General features: G+C 39.9%; 1 protein-coding gene across 2 annotated transcripts; it reads right to left on the bottom strand.

The window, feature by feature from the left end:
• Positions 1–978: 978 nt before the first annotated feature.
• Positions 979–17647, bottom strand: lrp13 (low-density lipoprotein receptor related-protein 13). 2 transcript variants are annotated; one of them, XM_042488845.1, is made up of 21 exons: positions 17548–17647; positions 17207–17353; positions 15160–15378; positions 14832–15050; positions 13542–13757; positions 12886–13115; positions 12313–12442; positions 10970–11160; positions 10497–10683; positions 9600–9812; positions 8894–9077; positions 8593–8794; positions 8157–8321; positions 6645–6845; positions 5285–5834; positions 5088–5207; positions 4164–4271; positions 3828–4061; positions 2908–3292; positions 1146–1254; positions 979–1050 (listed from the first exon to the last, which is right to left on the bottom strand). In XM_042488845.1, the coding sequence occupies exons 1-21, from the start codon at positions 17603–17605 to the stop codon at positions 1027–1029; spliced, it is 4092 nt and encodes a 1363-aa protein (XP_042344779.1). In that variant the 5' UTR covers positions 17606–17647; the 3' UTR covers positions 979–1026. The 2 variants fall into 2 exon arrangements, with proteins under 2 accessions (XP_042344779.1, XP_042344780.1); XM_042488846.1 differs by having other exon boundaries at positions 15160–15375.
• Positions 17648–18049: the final 402 nt, after the last annotated feature.

The following is an 18049-nucleotide window of genomic DNA, read 5'->3' as shown; positions in this document are numbered from 1 at the left end:
TCACCTGTGTGGGTTTACATGTGCAAAATATCAAAAGTAAAAGCAAACTTACTTTGGTACAGAATTGTCACTATTGATAATATGTAATCAGCATTTTAATATTGTAGTTTGTGGAGCTTTATAACTACTTGATTGTGGGATCCGTTCATCTATAGAGAATGTTAACCCTTTAAAACCTGAGCAAATTGATGTAAATCTTTCGAAAACATGGGGGGAAGGCCACAAGCAACTTGACAAGACATGGCCCAAAAATTAGCAAGAAATTAGTAAAATGTTACTGGAAATAACCTGAAAATAAGTGACAAAAAAGAAAGGAAAGGAAAAGAAAAAAAAGAAAATGACCTGGAAAATAGTTGAATATTTAAGTATAACTGTTTTCTGTAATGTAATTTTAAAATGTTATATAGTTGTGTGGAAAATTTAAATTTCCGCCCTTTTCAAAACAAACATTCAGGTCACTTTTAATTTTTTGTTTGACAGGCGTGTGCCTTTTGCCCTTGGTTTTTGAAAAAAATTACTTTGTTCAGGTTTCAAAGGTTTGAATACTCGTGAAAGCAGTCTGAAACCTGGATTGACACCACTTTTCTAGTGCTGCTTTCAAAGGGATAAGCATCTGCAGCAGTCTCCCATCCTTCGGGTTAGAGATCACACAAAAACTGAACTCATTTTCTGTAGCTATTTGGGGTCTCTTCTGCCAGGGGTTAGAGGCTTCTCTTTGCCTTACTCAACACCTGATATATTTCTTTTTCCATCCTCAATGCTGAACCTCTTGGCAACTTCAAGATGACTTCCAAAGGGTAAACCTGATGGTCACCGACCTCTGTTGCTTCCCACCATCTACCACAAAACGCTTTCTTGTTGATGTCTCCAAATCAGTCTCACAACTCAGCCAACTATCTGTCACAGTCTGTCAAAAATTCAACATTGGTGGTCTAAGTGACAGTAAACAATGCAGACATAACGTCACAGGAAACAGTGGAAAATGCAAACAGTTTATTTAAAACTTTGCTTGCCCACAAATCAACCTCAGTCCACAGAAGATACCGCTTCCTGCAAAGAAAGAAAGAAAAGTCAGACTGTGATCCCACAAGCACAGTAACATAAATTGGGAACCTGCTAGTTTATGGAGGTTTTGGGAGGTCCACCTCTGGTTTGTCAGTGTCTGCTGCGGCACTTTGTGTTCTGGGGTTGCTCTCGGCATTGTTCTCCAGGTCAGTCATACACGTCTCCTTCACTGCTGCTGGGCTAGCTCTCCTGCAGGACGCAAATACAAAAGTGTAGTCCCCTGCTCTCTGTACAGTCATCCGTATGCAGCAAACGGTTAACCCAAATCTGCACCAAATGTAGAGATTCACCAAGTGCTCACTATATTATTCACATCAGTCTTCCCAAAATTGGTTGTTGCCAATCTATCCTGATTCTATATAGCTTAGGAAAAGGGACAATTGAAGCCATCTCTGCATCTTTGGCTCAGTTTATTTAAGCAATGCTGCCAATGTAACTCTGGGGAGATTAGTGTTCAGTCTACCACTTTGATACAGACTGAAATATCTCAACATTTGGATGGATAGACATCAAAGTATGTACAGAAATTTGTGTCCCCAGAGGATGAAGCTGACTTGATGATCCCAACTTTTCAGCTGGCACCACCACGGGGTTGAAATGTTTTTTTTTTTTTAGCCAATCCCTGACAACTACAGCATGGACTGCTGTGGAATCTGATCCAGATATTTGTGGTCCTATCAGGATAAGTTGTAGAAGCTTGGTGGTTGCTTTGCCCTATGAAACATAAGCAAATTGACTTGACTGCTTTCAAAAATATGGGAGGAAGACAATGAGCAAAGAAAGTAACATGACCCAAAATTAACAAGATTTTTTAAAAAAAAAAAGGACAAGAAATGTACAAAAAAAAAATCAGTTTAAAACTATCAAGCTCTTGGAAATTATAATTCTTGTAACAATTTAAAATGTGTAAAAATTATAATTATAAATATAATAAACATATTACCCTAGCTTTATAAAATTCTAAATCCACTTATTTATTGCAGTTTTTGGAACATCTCATCAAGTTGCTCATTGACTTTCCATGTATTTGAAAGAAACCGCACCAATGTGTTATAGGTTCAAAAGGTTTAAATACTTGTGAAAGGCATCTGTCATCAAAGCATCACTTTTCCTGTGCTGCTTTCAGAGGGCCAATTTAGGGAACGAGCAATATTACTGAGGGCTGTACAAGTTCAGGACATGCAAACGCTGGCCAAGCAATCCTACATAAAGTCTCCATCACTGAACGGCTTCATTGGTCTAGGCAATTTAGTGAGCTAGCACATAGTTTGCTTTGTTACACCTTCACTACTTTTCAGAAGATTTGTGAAGACTGACTGTTGAGAGTACAAGTCTTGTCCTTTTTGAGCATGTTTGCAATGGGTGTAAGGCTTCATTGCTGCCAAAGTACAGTCTCAGAGCCTTTAGACCAGTGATACTAAACCAACGGGCCAACTTTTAGTTTACATAAGGTACCAGAGTGCATAAAACGGCATCAAAATCCAGCTTGTTTATCGAAGAAAGTGGAAGATTCCTGCAACCCCCCAACAGAGGTCCTAGCTAAGCTCCTAATGTCCTGAAATCTTAGAAACATCCTGAAACCACCACCCTAAAACCCTACAAACATCCTAAAAATCCTTGAAACATTCTGAAATCCTAGAAAAATGTAATAGGGCTGCTCCGACTGGCTCCTAGCCTCCTGTCATTTTATAAAAGCTGCCCCAAAGCAAAGCAAGTTGAATATCCCTGCTCCAGACTCTTGTCTCATTTAAAAATGTAGATGTCTTATATTTAAAATTCTAAGCTACAGACTCAATCTACGCATAAGAGAAGTTATTAAGAGGAAACCTTCTTGTGACAAACCTTGTGTTGGCACTCTTCTTCCTCTTAACCACTACAGCCATAACAGCAATGACCACCACACCTACACAGAGCCCCACAGCGCCGTAGACGATGGGACCCTGCATGGTCTTCAGGAGGTGGTCCTGACAGGAGTCACCGCTGTAGGCCAGTGAACACACACACACTGTGTCTCCATTGGTCTCCACACAGTGGCCGTTGCCACTGCAGCGTTTCTGACTGCACTGCTGGGCGTCCAAGTTCCTGAGCTGAATGCTGACATTCGGGGTGATGCTCAGGCTGGTGTCTTCAGAGAGAGGAGGGACAGAGGACGGACCAGGAGGAAAGGTGCTGTGGGGCTGGGGGGGAGCACGGACCTTGGCTGCTGACCACTGCTTCAGACTGACACCTATGAAAAGATGACCCTTTCAGCAAAAACTTTAGGTTGTTGTTATATTACAATGATATTACACCCATTTACCAGCTCTTATTGCTTTTTAATCCCCTGAAACCTGAGCAAATTTGCTTGATTTCTTTCATAAACACAAGGAGAAGGAAATGAGGAACCTAGGGAATGACCCCCAAATTAGAAATTAGCAAAAAGTACAAAAAATGATCTGAAAAAACATTATGAAAGAGTCAAAAACAAGGAAATCACCTGAAATAAAAAACTGCCTAAAAATATGATCATGTAACAATTTTAAATGCATAATTATGACCATTATAAATATGGTTTTCTGAACATTTTCCCTAGTTTTTCTATAATCCACTAATTTCTTGCAATTTGAAGGACATTTCTTTTCAAGTTGCTTGTTTTCAGAAGACATCAAACCAATTTCCTCAGGTTCCAAGCTTAAAATACTTGTGAAAGGTGTATGAACGCAGTACAAGAGCTGATGTCAATCAAGGTCTTTAGAGGGTTAAAGAAGGTATAAAGGACTCACAGTTCTCATCTGAGTGGTCGTCACAGTCAACATGCTTGTCACAGAACTTCTCAGCAGGTTGGCATGAGAGTTGATCCAGACAGGGCCTGCTGTCACCTGGGCAGCTCTGCTGTAGGCTGCAGTGGGTGGCGTTTGTAAGGATGTGGTCATGGGCACACTTGCATGTCCGACCTCCTGGTGTGGCGAGGCATAGGTGCTGGCAGTTTCCATTGTTTTCTGTACACTGGTTTGAACCTGTAGAAAAGGTTAGGAGTTCATCAGTCAACTCGAGTTTGTGATCTTTGGTACCAGATGACATTTAACATCACATCTGAACAGCCATCAAAATGTACACACCAGTCTGACTGGACTTGCTGAATGCCTTTAAGCTGACCACTTCTGTGCCGACCTCGAACCACAACTGGTTTTGCTGCTGCTCATCACTGAACCAGATTCTGGTCTTGTCTGAAGGAAAGGGACAACACAAAAGTCAGGTAATAAATTTGAAATCTTAGGACAAAGTTGTAAGATGTTAGCAAGTGACAAATCATAGCTTGACATTTTAGTGAAAATGTTCCATCACTAAGCAGGTTCCCATTAACCCTCAAATTACGAAAATTGAAATTGCAAATATAAAATATGCCTAATGGAAACACGTCAATTTCGAAAAAAAATTAAAAAAAGTTTTTTATGCTCGCATTAGGTGGTATTTCACACGATTTGAAAAAGGCATATTTCACAAAACTGCAATGGAAACATGTTTTTGGCTTTTAGAGGTCACATGATGCTATGGCTATGCACTTGATGGTAGTAACCAACTCCCTCAGGCATGATGCAGGCGCTGCAAGAGGAGTTACTGCAAGTTTTGAATCCACAATTCCTCTGTGAAATCATGGACTACCACCTCCCAGAAATCCCTCATACATGGCCACTCCATCATAAGGGGCTTGCCTTTCCATTATCGCTCACACAACACGCCTAAGTCGCTTTGGATTGGAAACAATGACGGCTAACGCAGTGGCTGCAATAGAAATAAAGCTGCTATTGTTTTGAACATCCGTCATGCTTAATGGAATGTTATAACAAGAGGAGAAGTCACACAACATCACTCAGTGGAAATGCAGTCATGTCACAGTTGTGTTTTATCAACATTTTGAAAATATTGCTTAAGTTTTGCACAAATCTGTAATGGAAATCTCTAATGGTGAGATTTTCGCCTGATGTTTTGAGACTATCATACAGGAATTGTCTCACTAAAGAAACCAACCAAAGAGCCATTACCACTGACAGTCATCCAGAGCAGAGTGTCATCACTCAGAGCCACAGCAGCCAGACCATCAGCAGTCTTCAACTCTTTGTACCCAGATCCATCAAGCTGGACAGAGCCGATGGTCCCTAAACCTGGGCAAGAATATGAGTTACGTTACTGCTTTTCAACAATTATTGCATGAAAACATTCTAAACAATTTTTTTCTTACTCTTGTCAGCCCAGTAAATTGTATCTCCATTATTGGAGAAGACCAGAGACAACGGCTGGACAGCATCCTTCCACACCACACGCCGCCCAGCACCGTCCATGTTGGCACACTCGACTGTAGCCACCGTGCCTGCACCCTGCAGGCCCACGTTGGTGAAGCAAACTCTTCCACTGGGAGGGTTGAGAGCGATGGACTCCACTCTGCCAATGCCTTCTTTAATGAGCACAGCAGTGTGTGCACCAGTGATGGAAGTGACCTGCAGGCGAGGCTGTTTGTCACTGCTCCAGTAGACGTTCAGTGTCACCCAGTCCAGGGCCATGGCAGTGATGGTGTTGCCTAGGAGTTTTAGGAGCTGGCCCTGAGAGGACAAGTCCGAGTCCCTCAGCTTGAAGGAGCTGAGTGAAGTTGTGCCGTCGTCTGTCAAGAACAGGGTGTGGTCACGTACGCTGTAGTCCATGATGGCTGCCTCATTGACGCTGGGCACCTGCAGGGCCAAGTGTTCAGGCCAGGCCTTCAGCTCTGCTGCTGTGTGTCGGGACTGCAAGTAGATCTGCAGAGATCATTTGGATTTAAAATACACTCATCAAAAACTTTTTAAAAATATGTGTTAAACATGCAGCTTTAAGTGAGTGAAATAATCCAAGTTCATGCCACCAGAGTATAGCTCGCTATATGATCATGTTAAACAGATGGTGAGGCACCTTATGGTATTTTGACATCATGTTACTGCCTTTTAGGCTTATTTTTTTAGGCATTTTGGGAAATGCGCTTAACCCTTAGGGCCCACTTCAATATTACACACACTCGTATCACTGAGCACAAAATACGCTTTTCAAAATCAAGCTTTAAAATTTACTTTCATTTACTTAATTTTTTAACTAACATCAGGCCTAAACAAAAAAACAAAAGGAGTTTGTTTTTTTATACATTATTTCCACATTCATTACAAAGCTGTACAGGGGGTGAAATTTCATATAACTCACCCATTAAAAGGCTAAAGGTTATGCACAATTAAGAGTGAGGATACTGAGTGACAGGTGACAAATTAGCCAGCTCCTGAATTAGCTTTGGGTTAGCCAAGCTGTGCTAATGGGGGAGTGTGCTAGCCACAGTTGTTAAATCAGCATGTACTCAAGAATTAAGAGTGATAATACAGTACTGTGAACAAAAGTTGTGTCGGTGTGCAAGCAAGGAGGATTTTGTTTCTTTTGAACCAAACAAGCTAACAGTTTCAGCCAGTTTCCTGTCTTTGTACGATGATAAAAGCAGTATCAATCTTCTCATCCAGCACTAAATATTCCTTTAACCGTATTCTGTTAAATTGAATGATACCTGGTGCAACTGCATGATAGAAAAATACCTGGGTGATGGTGGAGGGAGAAAGCATCAGCAGGAATGCTGAATTGACCTGGCTGGAGCACGTCAGGCCGTCCTCAGCCAGTAAAAGCCCAGAGGGACACTTGCACACAGCCTTAGGTCCTGGGGCCAACACACACATGTGGGAACAGTCCATCTTCTCACAGGGACTCTCAACACCCATCTGGAGTAATGGGTGGATGATCTGCAAACCAAGCAGGGAATGGGACAGTGAGGAAAGCATTTTAACCCTTAGGGACCTGCTTTAATATTATCATCGTTCTGTGCCGAAAAATCAAGCTTTAAATAAAATGTTATCCATAATAGCATTTTCTGCATTCATTGAGTTAATTAGCCAACATCAGTCCTAATCATAAATATCAAATATTCATTAATTTTCAGAATTTCAACCCTTTAAATGTCAGGTTTTTGTCACAATGCCACTATGTTTCTGAAGAATTATTTTCAATATACTACATGCTAAGTAGGTTTTTTTTTGTTTGTTTTGTTTTTTTAAATTATTATCACAGCCTGGGATATACCAATGATTTGCAGCAACACTGATTGTGAAAGTGCACCTAGAGGAAATAGCATTTAACAGTATGACTAACAATTTTATTCACACAGTGTTTTAGACTTACTGTAGGAGCTAAGCTGGAAATTCCAAGATTAAACAAAAATACACAATCTTGCCATAATTTCTGCAATATGCATGAACACAGCCAAAATGATTAAAAGAATGAAACGTGCATAAAATTCACTAAACAGTCTAAGGGTTAACCCTTTGAAACCTGAGCAAATTGGTTTGATTTCTTTTAAAAACACATGGAAAAGGCAATGTGCAACTTAACAAGACATGGCCAAAAATGAGCAAGAAATTAGTGAAACGTTACCAAAAAGAGTTAAGTTTTTTTTTAAAAAAAGAGAATAAAAAATAAATGCAAATTAACAAAAGACCCAAACAGCTGATAATTTAAAAATAAGTTTACATTTGTTCTGCAACATAATATGTAATTATTTAAAAAGAAAAGGTTTTCTGGACATTTTCCTTATTTTTCCTTATTTTCCCCCCATTTCTTGCCAACTTGAACATTGCCTTTTTACATGTTTTTGAAAGAAGTCAAACTAATTTGCTCAGGTTAAAAAGGATTAAACAGCTTGTGAAAGATGTCTGAACACAGCACAAGAGAACTGATGTCAATCCAGGTTTCAAGGGGTTAATTTTTTACTTCCTTACAGTTTGTGCTAGTAAAAAAAAAAAAAATATATTACCACTAGCACACAATACATTTCTACCATCATTATTCAGTTTTCCTATAGGCAATACTTATTTCACAAAACTGTGCCAAAATCTTTGTGAGTGGAAATCTAGAAAAAACATCACAGCTGTGTGTGGGCAACATGGCCAGCTGCTGAGAGCACTTCACACGTGTGAAGTGATCTAAATTTAGTTGTAGTGTATTACACAGTTCCACCATCATTTCCACTTGTGCTTAATTCTAAACATTTCCCTCACCTTCACACCAAAAGGCTGTCTGGGTCTTTTCATGAGAACTTGATGGTTTTTGCCTGAGATTTTGTGAGCAGCCAGCACCACTCGCTTCTTGGCGTCGGACCAGTAGATCAGGTCATTGAACACTGCCAGGGAAAATGGGTTGGTGGTCTCTTTCATCTGTAGAATCTGAAAGACAGGTTTATTATAAATCCACGTGACTTTAGAGTGTTTCCTATTTTCACACGGAATTCCATCTCATTGCTCGATCTATTTAAAAAAGAAAGCTCTTCTAGTCCTTGCAGTTAAAATGGAGGGCAGGATGACTTTTTGCTTGTAGATAGTGTTGAGTTGTAGTGTTTAAATGAGTTTAAGAGCCTCAAACACATTTGGAATAAATCTGAAAGAGCAAATTAGTTTGTTAGTTAGTCTTCATCATCCCTCTTCCAAAATGTTTTACCTGAATATCATCTCCATCCAGTGTTGCAGATCCAATTGCCTTCAGCCTTTCATCCGTCCAGTAGACTCTGTCAGAGATGCTGTCCACAGCCACACCGCCCGGCCAGCCCAGACTTGAGTTCACCACTGCCTTCCTGTCTGACCCGTCCATACCGGCACGCTCTATCTTCACAACATTACCAATCTCTGTCCAGAACATCAGCCTGGCAGAACAATTAAAAGACTCAGTACCAGTCTTAAAGGTTATTTTTTCATATAAACATTGTAGAATAGTTTGGAAAGTGAAATAAATTCATGCTGACCCTTTCTGTGGCAGCAGTGCCAGAGAGCGAGGCTGATCCAGGTCTTCATCCAGGATGACGCTGTGGTCCAGAGACTTCACGGTGGCTGTGGTCAGTCTGATTGCAACAATCTGACTGTTCACTCCATCGATCCAGTACAAGTTCCTCCCAAGCCAGTCCACAGCAACAGAATCAGCCCGAACACCTGTGGATACAAACAGTATGTGTGTCATGGTTCATATGGTCATGAAAAACCTGGCAAAGACATTGAATTTGAAAAAAATGGTCATTTCCAGGCATGTAAAAGTTTTGGGAGTACTAAATGTACCCTGAAAGTTTTGGAAAAGTCTTGGAATTTTGTTTCCCAAACCTGTATAATAACATCTGATGTGTTAAAGGACTGTCAGAAATTTGAAAATCCAATAATAACTTCTGTTTTTACAATTTCTGGCATTGATAAATTGTGCAATTTTTTTAAAAAAACTCTTAAAAGAAAAATCACCAAGAGTTTTTAAAGAAAAAAAATACTAAATATAACTAAAACTAACTAAACATAAAAATAACTAAATATTTTTATAATTTAAAAATGGCCCACATTGTTGTTGTTTGTTTTAAATTGACAATGAAATAATTACAAAATACAGCTGTTAAAGTTGTTTGCCCCTCCCCTAAGCCAAAATTAAAAAAAAAATTATTTGGCATACCTCCCTCTTTGTGCCACACCAACCTTTAATCAGAGTTCCTGTGGTCTTCTGGTCCAGCGAGGACCACCTGATGCTCTCAGTGTCCAGACTGACCCAGAAGACCCTCTGATCCTTCCAGTCGTAATCCAGGGAGAGAATGGCCTTCTTTGCAGAGGACGACAACACATCCAGGCTGCCACTGCGCAGGCCAAACAAGAAGAGGTCTGTTTGGACTGATGACAACAGGAAGGGTTCACCTGAGGGGGAAGAAAAGGAGAATCATTATGATGCGAATCATTATTTTTGGTCCCAGTCAGTGTGCTCTCTCAGGATTTCTCTCTCAGTTTGTTAAAATGGGTAAAGGAGCTCTATACGGCTTTTGGAGCATTAATATAAACAGAAAACTATTAGATTATTAGATAGATAGACTAAGAAATAATAAAGTGAAGGCATTCCAAGCAGAGACTTAAGTTACACTCCCCTGTGTCTTATTTTCAAGCAATTTTCTTTCATCTTTTAACAAGTTTCTTAATAATTTTTGGGCCAAATCTTGTTAAGTTGCTTGTCACCCTTTTCCCATGTTTTTGAAAGAAATCAAGTCAATGCGCACAGGTTTCAAAGGGTACATAGGAATACCAAAACGTACATAGGAATTTGGAATTGAACAAGATATGACATACTAATTTTCGGTTTTAGATTTGCTAGTCGACTGAATGTGTCATATTGTGACTGAGCCAGGCTAGCAGTTTCCCCTGCTTCCAGTCTTCCTGGCTGGAGCTTCATATATATATAACAAACATGAATGGTACTGATCTTCTTCATCTCTTTACAAGAAAGTGATTTGTATGTAAAGTTTACTTCCCAAAATGTCAAACTCTTCCTTAAGTTCCTACTATGCATCCCTCCAAACACTTTTCTATAGTGTGGCAAAAGGACTTTACCGTTGATCTTGCAGTGGTGTCCACCTGCCTCCATGATATAGCCTGGGTGACAGTCACATTGGTATGAGCCGGGAGTGTTAATGCACAGCTGACTGCACACATCTGGTCTCCGGCCTTCACACTCGTCAATATCAGCACAGGTCAGCCCGTCCGCCATGAGCGTGAACCCTGCTGCACAGTGACAACGCTACACCGCAACAAGCAAGTATTAGTCAGAAGAGCTGCAACTTTGACATTACACTCTTAGCAGAGGGCAGGCCATCACATACTCACACATTGACCTGATGAATTTATCCAGAGTGTTTTTTCAGAAACCTTTTTCCTGCTACGGTCACAATTCAATTTGTATTGCATTTCTTTGTTTTTATTTTTCTATTTTAAGCCACTGACATGCAGGACAGAGTCACTCTACTCGTTAACACCAAGGAGGCCTACACAACACACACAAACAGTTGGAGATGCACAGTCCTCACCGTTCCCTGTGGTGTGCTGTAGCATCCTTGGGAGCAGCGGCTGTTGTCTGCCTCTGCGCAGTTTATGTGGCAGCTGCCTCCCTCGTCTGAGCCGTCTGCGCAGTTTGTAATGCTGTTACACACCAAGGCTGGATCCAGGCACTCCTGGCTGCCACACTGGAACTGGTGAGGGAGGCACGTCACCAACCGACCTGGTACGCACACACACTCAATATTTTCATGTTTACAGAACTTTACATTCAGCTACATTTTGAAACAAAGGAAAATGGTTTACAGAGAGTTAATGAAGAAAAACAGTTTCATGTTAAAACTTCTTCCTTACCTTCAAAAAAGGTTTTCCCTGTTTCTGTTTCCACTTATCTCTTAAGGAGCGGTATGCAACATTCAGAGCTATGATTCAGAGTCTGAGCCGGTATTCTCTGCACATTGCTCTCAGCATGGAGGTGGAGGAGCCAGCAGCTATTGGCTAGTGAGGCTAACAGTGTCAACAAGAGCAGCAATGCTGACAGATCTAATGGTGTTATTGACAGAGAGAACCAGAGGGTGGGCGTTACACTTCTGCAAGGACCACCACTGTGGGTCAGGATGACGTTACCAATGCTAACTGCTGTATGGGCACATTTGGCGGCATGATTAGGCCTGGGTGGCTTCAGACCCAAATTTGTGTGTAATTTATGTTGTATGAAGTCCCCTCGGCCTATTAAAAAATATGAATAAGGCCTAAGGGGCTGTTTATTATCGGCAGAGGTCCTCCTAAATCCTACACACTGAACCTTTAATAAAATCATAAGGAATAATGTTACACACTCAATTGCCTGTTTATTAGACACACCTAGCTAAGTTGAGCTGCATTACATAACAGAGTTTCACTAAGAGTAGGCTCTCTGTTATGTTTTGCAGCTCAACTGAACATTAACCTTTTAAAACCTTTGACTTCTTTCAAATGCATAAAAAAGAAATGCAAAAATAAGAGGCTGTTTTGTTTTTTTCTTTGAGCTTTCTTGATTGACTCGTGAAAATGCATTAGGTGTTCGTACCAAGGACCACCTGATAATTGAAAATCAAACTTTTAATTTTTATTTTTTAAAGATTTTTTTCTGTGATAAATGGTGCAATTTCAGTGATTTTTTTATTTTGGCAGGCATGTTACTTCAAAAATCAGAGGTAAAATAAATACAAGATACAGTCATTTAAAGTTGGAATCCATATCTGGATTCAAAACAGAGATGTTGCAGTAACAAACTATGATCACGCCCTCATTTCACTTGAGCACCGTTTAATTTCCTTTTTCACCACAGAGTAGAAAACGTTTTTTCATGTTATATGAAAGTATAACTACTCACATTCAGTCTCGTCACTGCCATCGTCGCAGTCCTTCATGCCGTCACACCACCAGGCTGTAGGGATGCATTTGGTCTTGGATTTACATGACCGCTGGAACTCACCACAGTTTAGTGGAGCCACAGGACAATCCTGATGAGAAAACTATATTATTTCACTGCCATCTAAAGTACTTCACAACTTTCAAACTTCTGATTTGATAATTAAGGCACAGTGGTTACACTTTGTTAACTGAAGTTCTCTGAACACACAAGCTCCATGACTGCCATTCTGACGCTGACCTTTGACCTTGTAGCACAGGGGTGTGAAAAGAAATTTCAAGATAAACTTATACATGTCATATTATGTCAAAGTCCTATTCCAGTATTGATATAAAGCTGTCGTTTTACCCCCAATTTTCCATATATATTACACAAACAAGTAAATATTCCTACAAATAGAGCCTAACACAAAACTCTTGATTGGCATTTTTAGGATTCTATTTTGTTGCTCCTGAAAGCTTAGCACTAAATAAAAAGTTTTGAAAAATGTCAACTTTTGTTCTAAGAACTTGACGTGTTGCCTTCAACATCCACCTTCTCATCTGTGCCATCTTTGCAGTCCTGATCTCCGTCGCAGATCCACTCCTGCACCAGACACTCCTTGCTCTGGGGGCACCGTTGTTTGGCTGTGCAGACGGGTGTGTTGGTGCAGCTCTCCTCATCAGAGCGGTCCCAGCAGTCTGGGTGACCGTCACAAAGCATTGTGGCCGACACGCACTGGCCACTGGTGCACTTGAACTCTGTGGCGCTGCAGGTCTCTTCAGCTGCAGTGGGACAGGGGCCAAGATACGATCACAAAAGTGTCCCAATACAAATAGAGCTGAGCAATACAGTGAGTGGATATTAATTTCCTTCATAACCCTTTAAATTCATGGTGAAGAAAAAAAGCAATGGAAAAAAATGATTTTTTGTCATCGGGGCAATAATAACCAATTTTTTATCGGACCCCATAGTTTTTTTTAAATATAGGCTTCTATCTAACAGTTGACATGAGCGTTCACGGTAATGGTAAAACAAGGAGGGAAAAAAATATGCCAGCATGTTTTAATTTGTGACCATGGCATTGGTAATATCCCGATATATATCTAAACTTAAAGTTCAACACAATTTTCATTAAGACGTAGTGACTCAAAATGTGTTCTGCTAAACAGCTGAGCGGGATGTTAAAACGATTTTAAAAGACAGCCTACCACAGTTTGCCTCATCACTGCCATCCAAACAGTCCCTCTCCCCGTCACAGAGGAAGCTGTTGGGAATGCAGCGGCTCTTATCGTCACATTGGTGAGCGCAGCCCTCCATCCGCTTGGCACATTCCAGTTCATCCGAGCGGTCCTGACACTGAGGCACACCGTCGCACACCTGGCTCTGATCTATGCACTTCTTTCCATGTGCACACTGGAACTGGTCTGCAGAGGACACATGGCGTAATCAGGACTGGGGTTATAACTGGGCTTCAAATTGTGTAGTGTGCCCTAGGTTTAGTGGATTTAACCCCTTGAAATCTGAGCAAATAGGCTTAATCTTTTTCAAAAACATGGGAAGGCAATGTCCATCTTCACAAGAACTTGCCCAAAATTAGCAGTTGATAAAAAGTTACATAAAAATGATCTGAAAATTAGCACACAAATAAAAATGTAAAAATAAATAAATACAGGAAATGTCTTGAAAAAAAGTGCTAAAAATGTATTAAATTAACTTTAAATGTATAATTTGGATTTTTTTTTCATAAATATTTTCTAAAAATGTTCTCCCTCTCCCTCATCTTTAATTTTCAATGTAATTTAATTTCTTGCATTTGTGGTACATGTCTTACCATATTGTTGGTTGCCTTGTTAGCTGTGTTCTCAAAAGAAATCAAATCAAATTTTCTCAGGTTTCTCAGGTTTAAGCGCTTGTGAGAGGCGACTGAAAAAAGGGTTAATCCTTTGAAACATGGAGCAGCATCACTGTTCTTGTGTTATGTACAGTCATCTTTCACAAATATTTTAATCTATAAACCTATAGCAAGTTGGTGCCATTTCTTAAAAATGTTGGGGGAAAAAAAGCAATAAACAACTTGGCAGGAAACATTACAAAAAATGTAAGAAATAAGTAAATTTAGAGGGTTTTTTTTTAAGCTTTATAATTGTATTTCAAATTTTACAGAATATTTATACATTTTCAAGCATTTTTCCCAGGTCATTTCCTTGTTTGTGTTTTGTTTGTATTTCTTTTTATTTATATTCAGGTCACTTTCTTGTACTTTTTACTAACTTCTTGCCAATTTTTGGAGGAAATCTCTTTTGTTGCTCGTTACTTTCTTTCCGTTTTTAAAAGGAATCAAGCCAATTTGTTCAAGTTTCAAAAAGTTATCTGTCCTCCAGAAAAGGGCTTGATTTTAAATTACTAAAATTAAGACTACACCACCCACCAGAGGGCAGTAAAGTCATATTCTTAACTCACAAGAAGTAGTTTACACCTTAAACTAACCACTAGATTACCCGTTTCACACGCTGATAAGCACTCTTCTTCATCTGAGCCATCTGTGCAGTCTGGCTCGCCATCACAGACATGGTTGTAGAGGACACACTCTGCGTTGTCCTTGCAGGGTTTAGAGCCCAAGGAACACTTGATGGGGGTGAATGAGCCAACAGAGACAGCAGGCACAGAGGTTGGACTGGTCCCTGCTTCCTTTTCATCTCTGTCTTCTTCTTGGTCCTCTGGTGCCAAATAAAATGAGTAAACATTATGATTCATAATATGCATCACTGAAATATGGATTAGATTCTTTTGAGAGATCAATTATAGTCTCAAATCATTTCAGCCTACCACAGTTGGCTTCGTCTGTGCCATCCAAACAGTCCCTCTCGCCATCGCAGAGGAAGTTTGCAGGGATGCAGCGACTCTTGTTGTCACAGTGGTGAACGCAGTTGTCAGTTTGCTGCGTGCACTGCATTTCATCAGAGCGGTCCTGACACTGAGGGATACCGTCACACACCTGGTCCTTGTCAATACACTTTTTACCATGAGCACACTGGAACTGATCTGCTTGGATGCAGAGGTTTGACAATATAGGAGAAGTTATAGTTTGGACCAAAACAAAGTTCTATCATCTGCATTTACAACACTGACATGTTTGATTGGATTGCAAACAGCATATTGAAACTGTGAAACAGTGACCCACAGGAGCAGTGTGTGAGATTTATTGGCATCTAGCCATGAGGACTGCAGATTGCAACCAGCTGAATCTTCTGCTGGTTAGGATTCCTTCAGTGTGCATTGGTCTAGATATCTTTACTGGGAGCCGAATTATCCCCGGAGGTTTCTTCCTCTCCAAAACAAATAGATCTAATGATTTAACTGGCTAAAAAAACGGAATAAAGAAGTTTCATTTAAAGGAAAGTTTGCGTTTTTCTGACTGGGCTTTTAAGTACTTTGGCTGGCACAAAAACACATTTAGCCCCATCTAGAGCCAGTGTTTGGTTTGTCCGTTTTGGGCTACTGTAGAAACATGGCGGTACGACATGGCAGACTCCCTGGATGAGGGCCCGCTTCCTATGTGAGCCAAAACAGCTCATTCAATGGTAACAAAAGCACAACAATTCTTATTTTGAGGGGATTAGAGACTAAAGACAACATACTCATTATATTCCATTTCTGCCATTATATCCTCCTAAATCCTACACACTGAACCTTTAATAAAATCATGAGGAATAATGTTACACACTCAATTGCCTGTTTATTAGGCACACCTAGCTAAGTTGAGCTGCATTACATAACAGAGTTTCACTAAGAGTAGGCTCCCTGTTTTGTAATGCAGCTCAACTGAACATGAACATTAACCTTTTAAAACCTTTGACTTCTTTCAAATACATAAGGAAAAGGCAATGCAAAAATAAATGCCCCAAAAATTGGCATTGACATATGCAAGGTAAGAATATGACTTCACTGCCATCTGGTGGGTGGTGTAATCTTTGTCGAACACATCGAAATCAAATGCCTTCTCTGGGGGACAGTTAACTCTTTGAAACCTTAAGCAAACTGGTTTGATTTGTTTCAAAAACATGGAAAGAAGGCAATGGGCAATGCGAGAAAGTGCCCCCAAAATTAGCAAGAAATTAGTTTGAAAAAAACAGAAATTCCTTTTTTTCAAGGAAAAAGCAAGCAAAACTTAAATTTATATATCAAAAACAAAAAATTTGAAATTTTTCCCTGACATTTTTCCTAGCTTTTTAAAGAATAATTTTCTAAATCTACTAATTCCATGCAATTTGTGGAATTTCTCTTATGAAGTTGCTTATTGCCTTCATCCCCATGTTAAAAAAAAAAAAAAAAAAAAATCACACCAATTTGGTTAGGGTTCAAAGCATTAAATATTTGTGGAAGGCATCTGAAGGCAGCACAAGAAAGGTTTCAAAGGGTTAATAAAGGTGGGATTCATAGCAGGGCTGCAGTGCAAAGCTGTTTTAGCCAGGTGAACCTAAAATAAACTGCCAACTGAGTGTGTTTTTGGCCTATTTGATCTGACAGTTTTACAGGACTGGGTAACTTTACAATGCCAGCTTTATGAATGAGAACACCATTCCGTTTGTTCAATGAATTTATCCACTGTTCAATTTCATTCGCCCTTGAGAATAGATTTAGTTTAAAAACTCATTATGGATCATCCTCCGGGTTCTTAAACATGAAAAAGCCACGAACATACAACAGATTTTGATTCACAATTTGCCAGTATTGTTGAAGAGTGTTTTAATCAATATCATGTGCATCATGTAACCTGACTACCACTTTATTCAGTGATAGCCATAGATATTGGTCAATCACAAAACTGTATGCAGCAAAATAAAAGCAAGTAGTCTGACTTTGAGTGCAGTACCTTCACTGCACCCTGATTCACAGTCCTCCTCATCCGACCCATCCTTGCAGTCAGGCTCTCCATCACACACATGGCTGTAAAGGACACACTCTGAGCCATCCTTGCACAGTTTAGAGCCCCGGCCACACTTCGGAGGACTGCTTTCAGCTGAAATAAGTGTATAGATCAAGTGAGCAGAAAAGGGGGAAAAAAAGTCACACACTGCTAAAATTAAAATTACAGTTGATAATGTACCTTTCACTCTGTGCCTGAACTGAGAAACATCACTGAATAAATTACAATGTGTAAGGTCTAATCAGGTTGTGCTTGCAAATGGTGTGAAAGCAGTCTCTCTGTCTCACCTTGCAGGGGCCCTGACAACTGCAATAAGACTACACAAAGAAACAAACATCCACCCATCGCCACAGATAAAATAAAACGGACCAAATGCAGCCAAGTGCCAGCGTGTAGCGTTTTATAATGACACCAGGTGAGGCCAATACAAACTGATTAAACACCTGCGTGAGGGGAGGAGCTACTGATTCCTGCCAAATCCTGTAGAGGGACATAAACGGCAGTAACAACATTAAAACTCATTATGGACCTCTTCAAATAATTACATCTGACTGTGACATTCTTTTTGTTTGTTTGGGGGGTTTTTTTTTTAGCTTTTAATCTACTGTTTTTGGTGAAAATGTAAAATAATTACTTTCATATCCTGTGAAAATGCAGAATAAAGCTATTTTGCATCCAAATCTCTCCGAATGACAGCTATAAACCCATGCTGTCAAATAAACAATAAGGACTGTCAAGGACATCAGCCAGTATTCAGAGTATGTCTCCTCATAATCCTCCAATCAGTTT

Source organism: Plectropomus leopardus, chromosome 6 (assembly GCF_008729295.1).
Source record: "Plectropomus leopardus isolate mb chromosome 6, YSFRI_Pleo_2.0, whole genome shotgun sequence".
Taxonomy (NCBI): Eukaryota; Metazoa; Chordata; class Actinopteri; order Perciformes; family Serranidae; genus Plectropomus; species Plectropomus leopardus.
Note: the sequence above shows the minus strand (reverse complement) of the source record. Positions and strands in the feature narration are given on the sequence as shown.

Bases quoted from the DNA above. Each gene is read 5' to 3' on its own strand.
- lrp13 (XM_042488845.1), bottom strand. From the start codon at position 17,605: ATGGGTGGATGTTTGTTTCTTTGTGTAGTCTTATTGCAGTTGTCAGGG. The intron at 10,684-10,969 runs GTGAGGACTGTG...GTTGCGGTGTAG, and splicing joins ACAGCACACCACAGGGAACG to CGTTGTCACTGTGCAGCAGG. The intron at 9,078-9,599 runs GTTGGTGTGGCA...TTGTATCCACAG, and splicing joins CACAGGAACTCTGATTAAAG to GTGTTCGGGCTGATTCTGTT.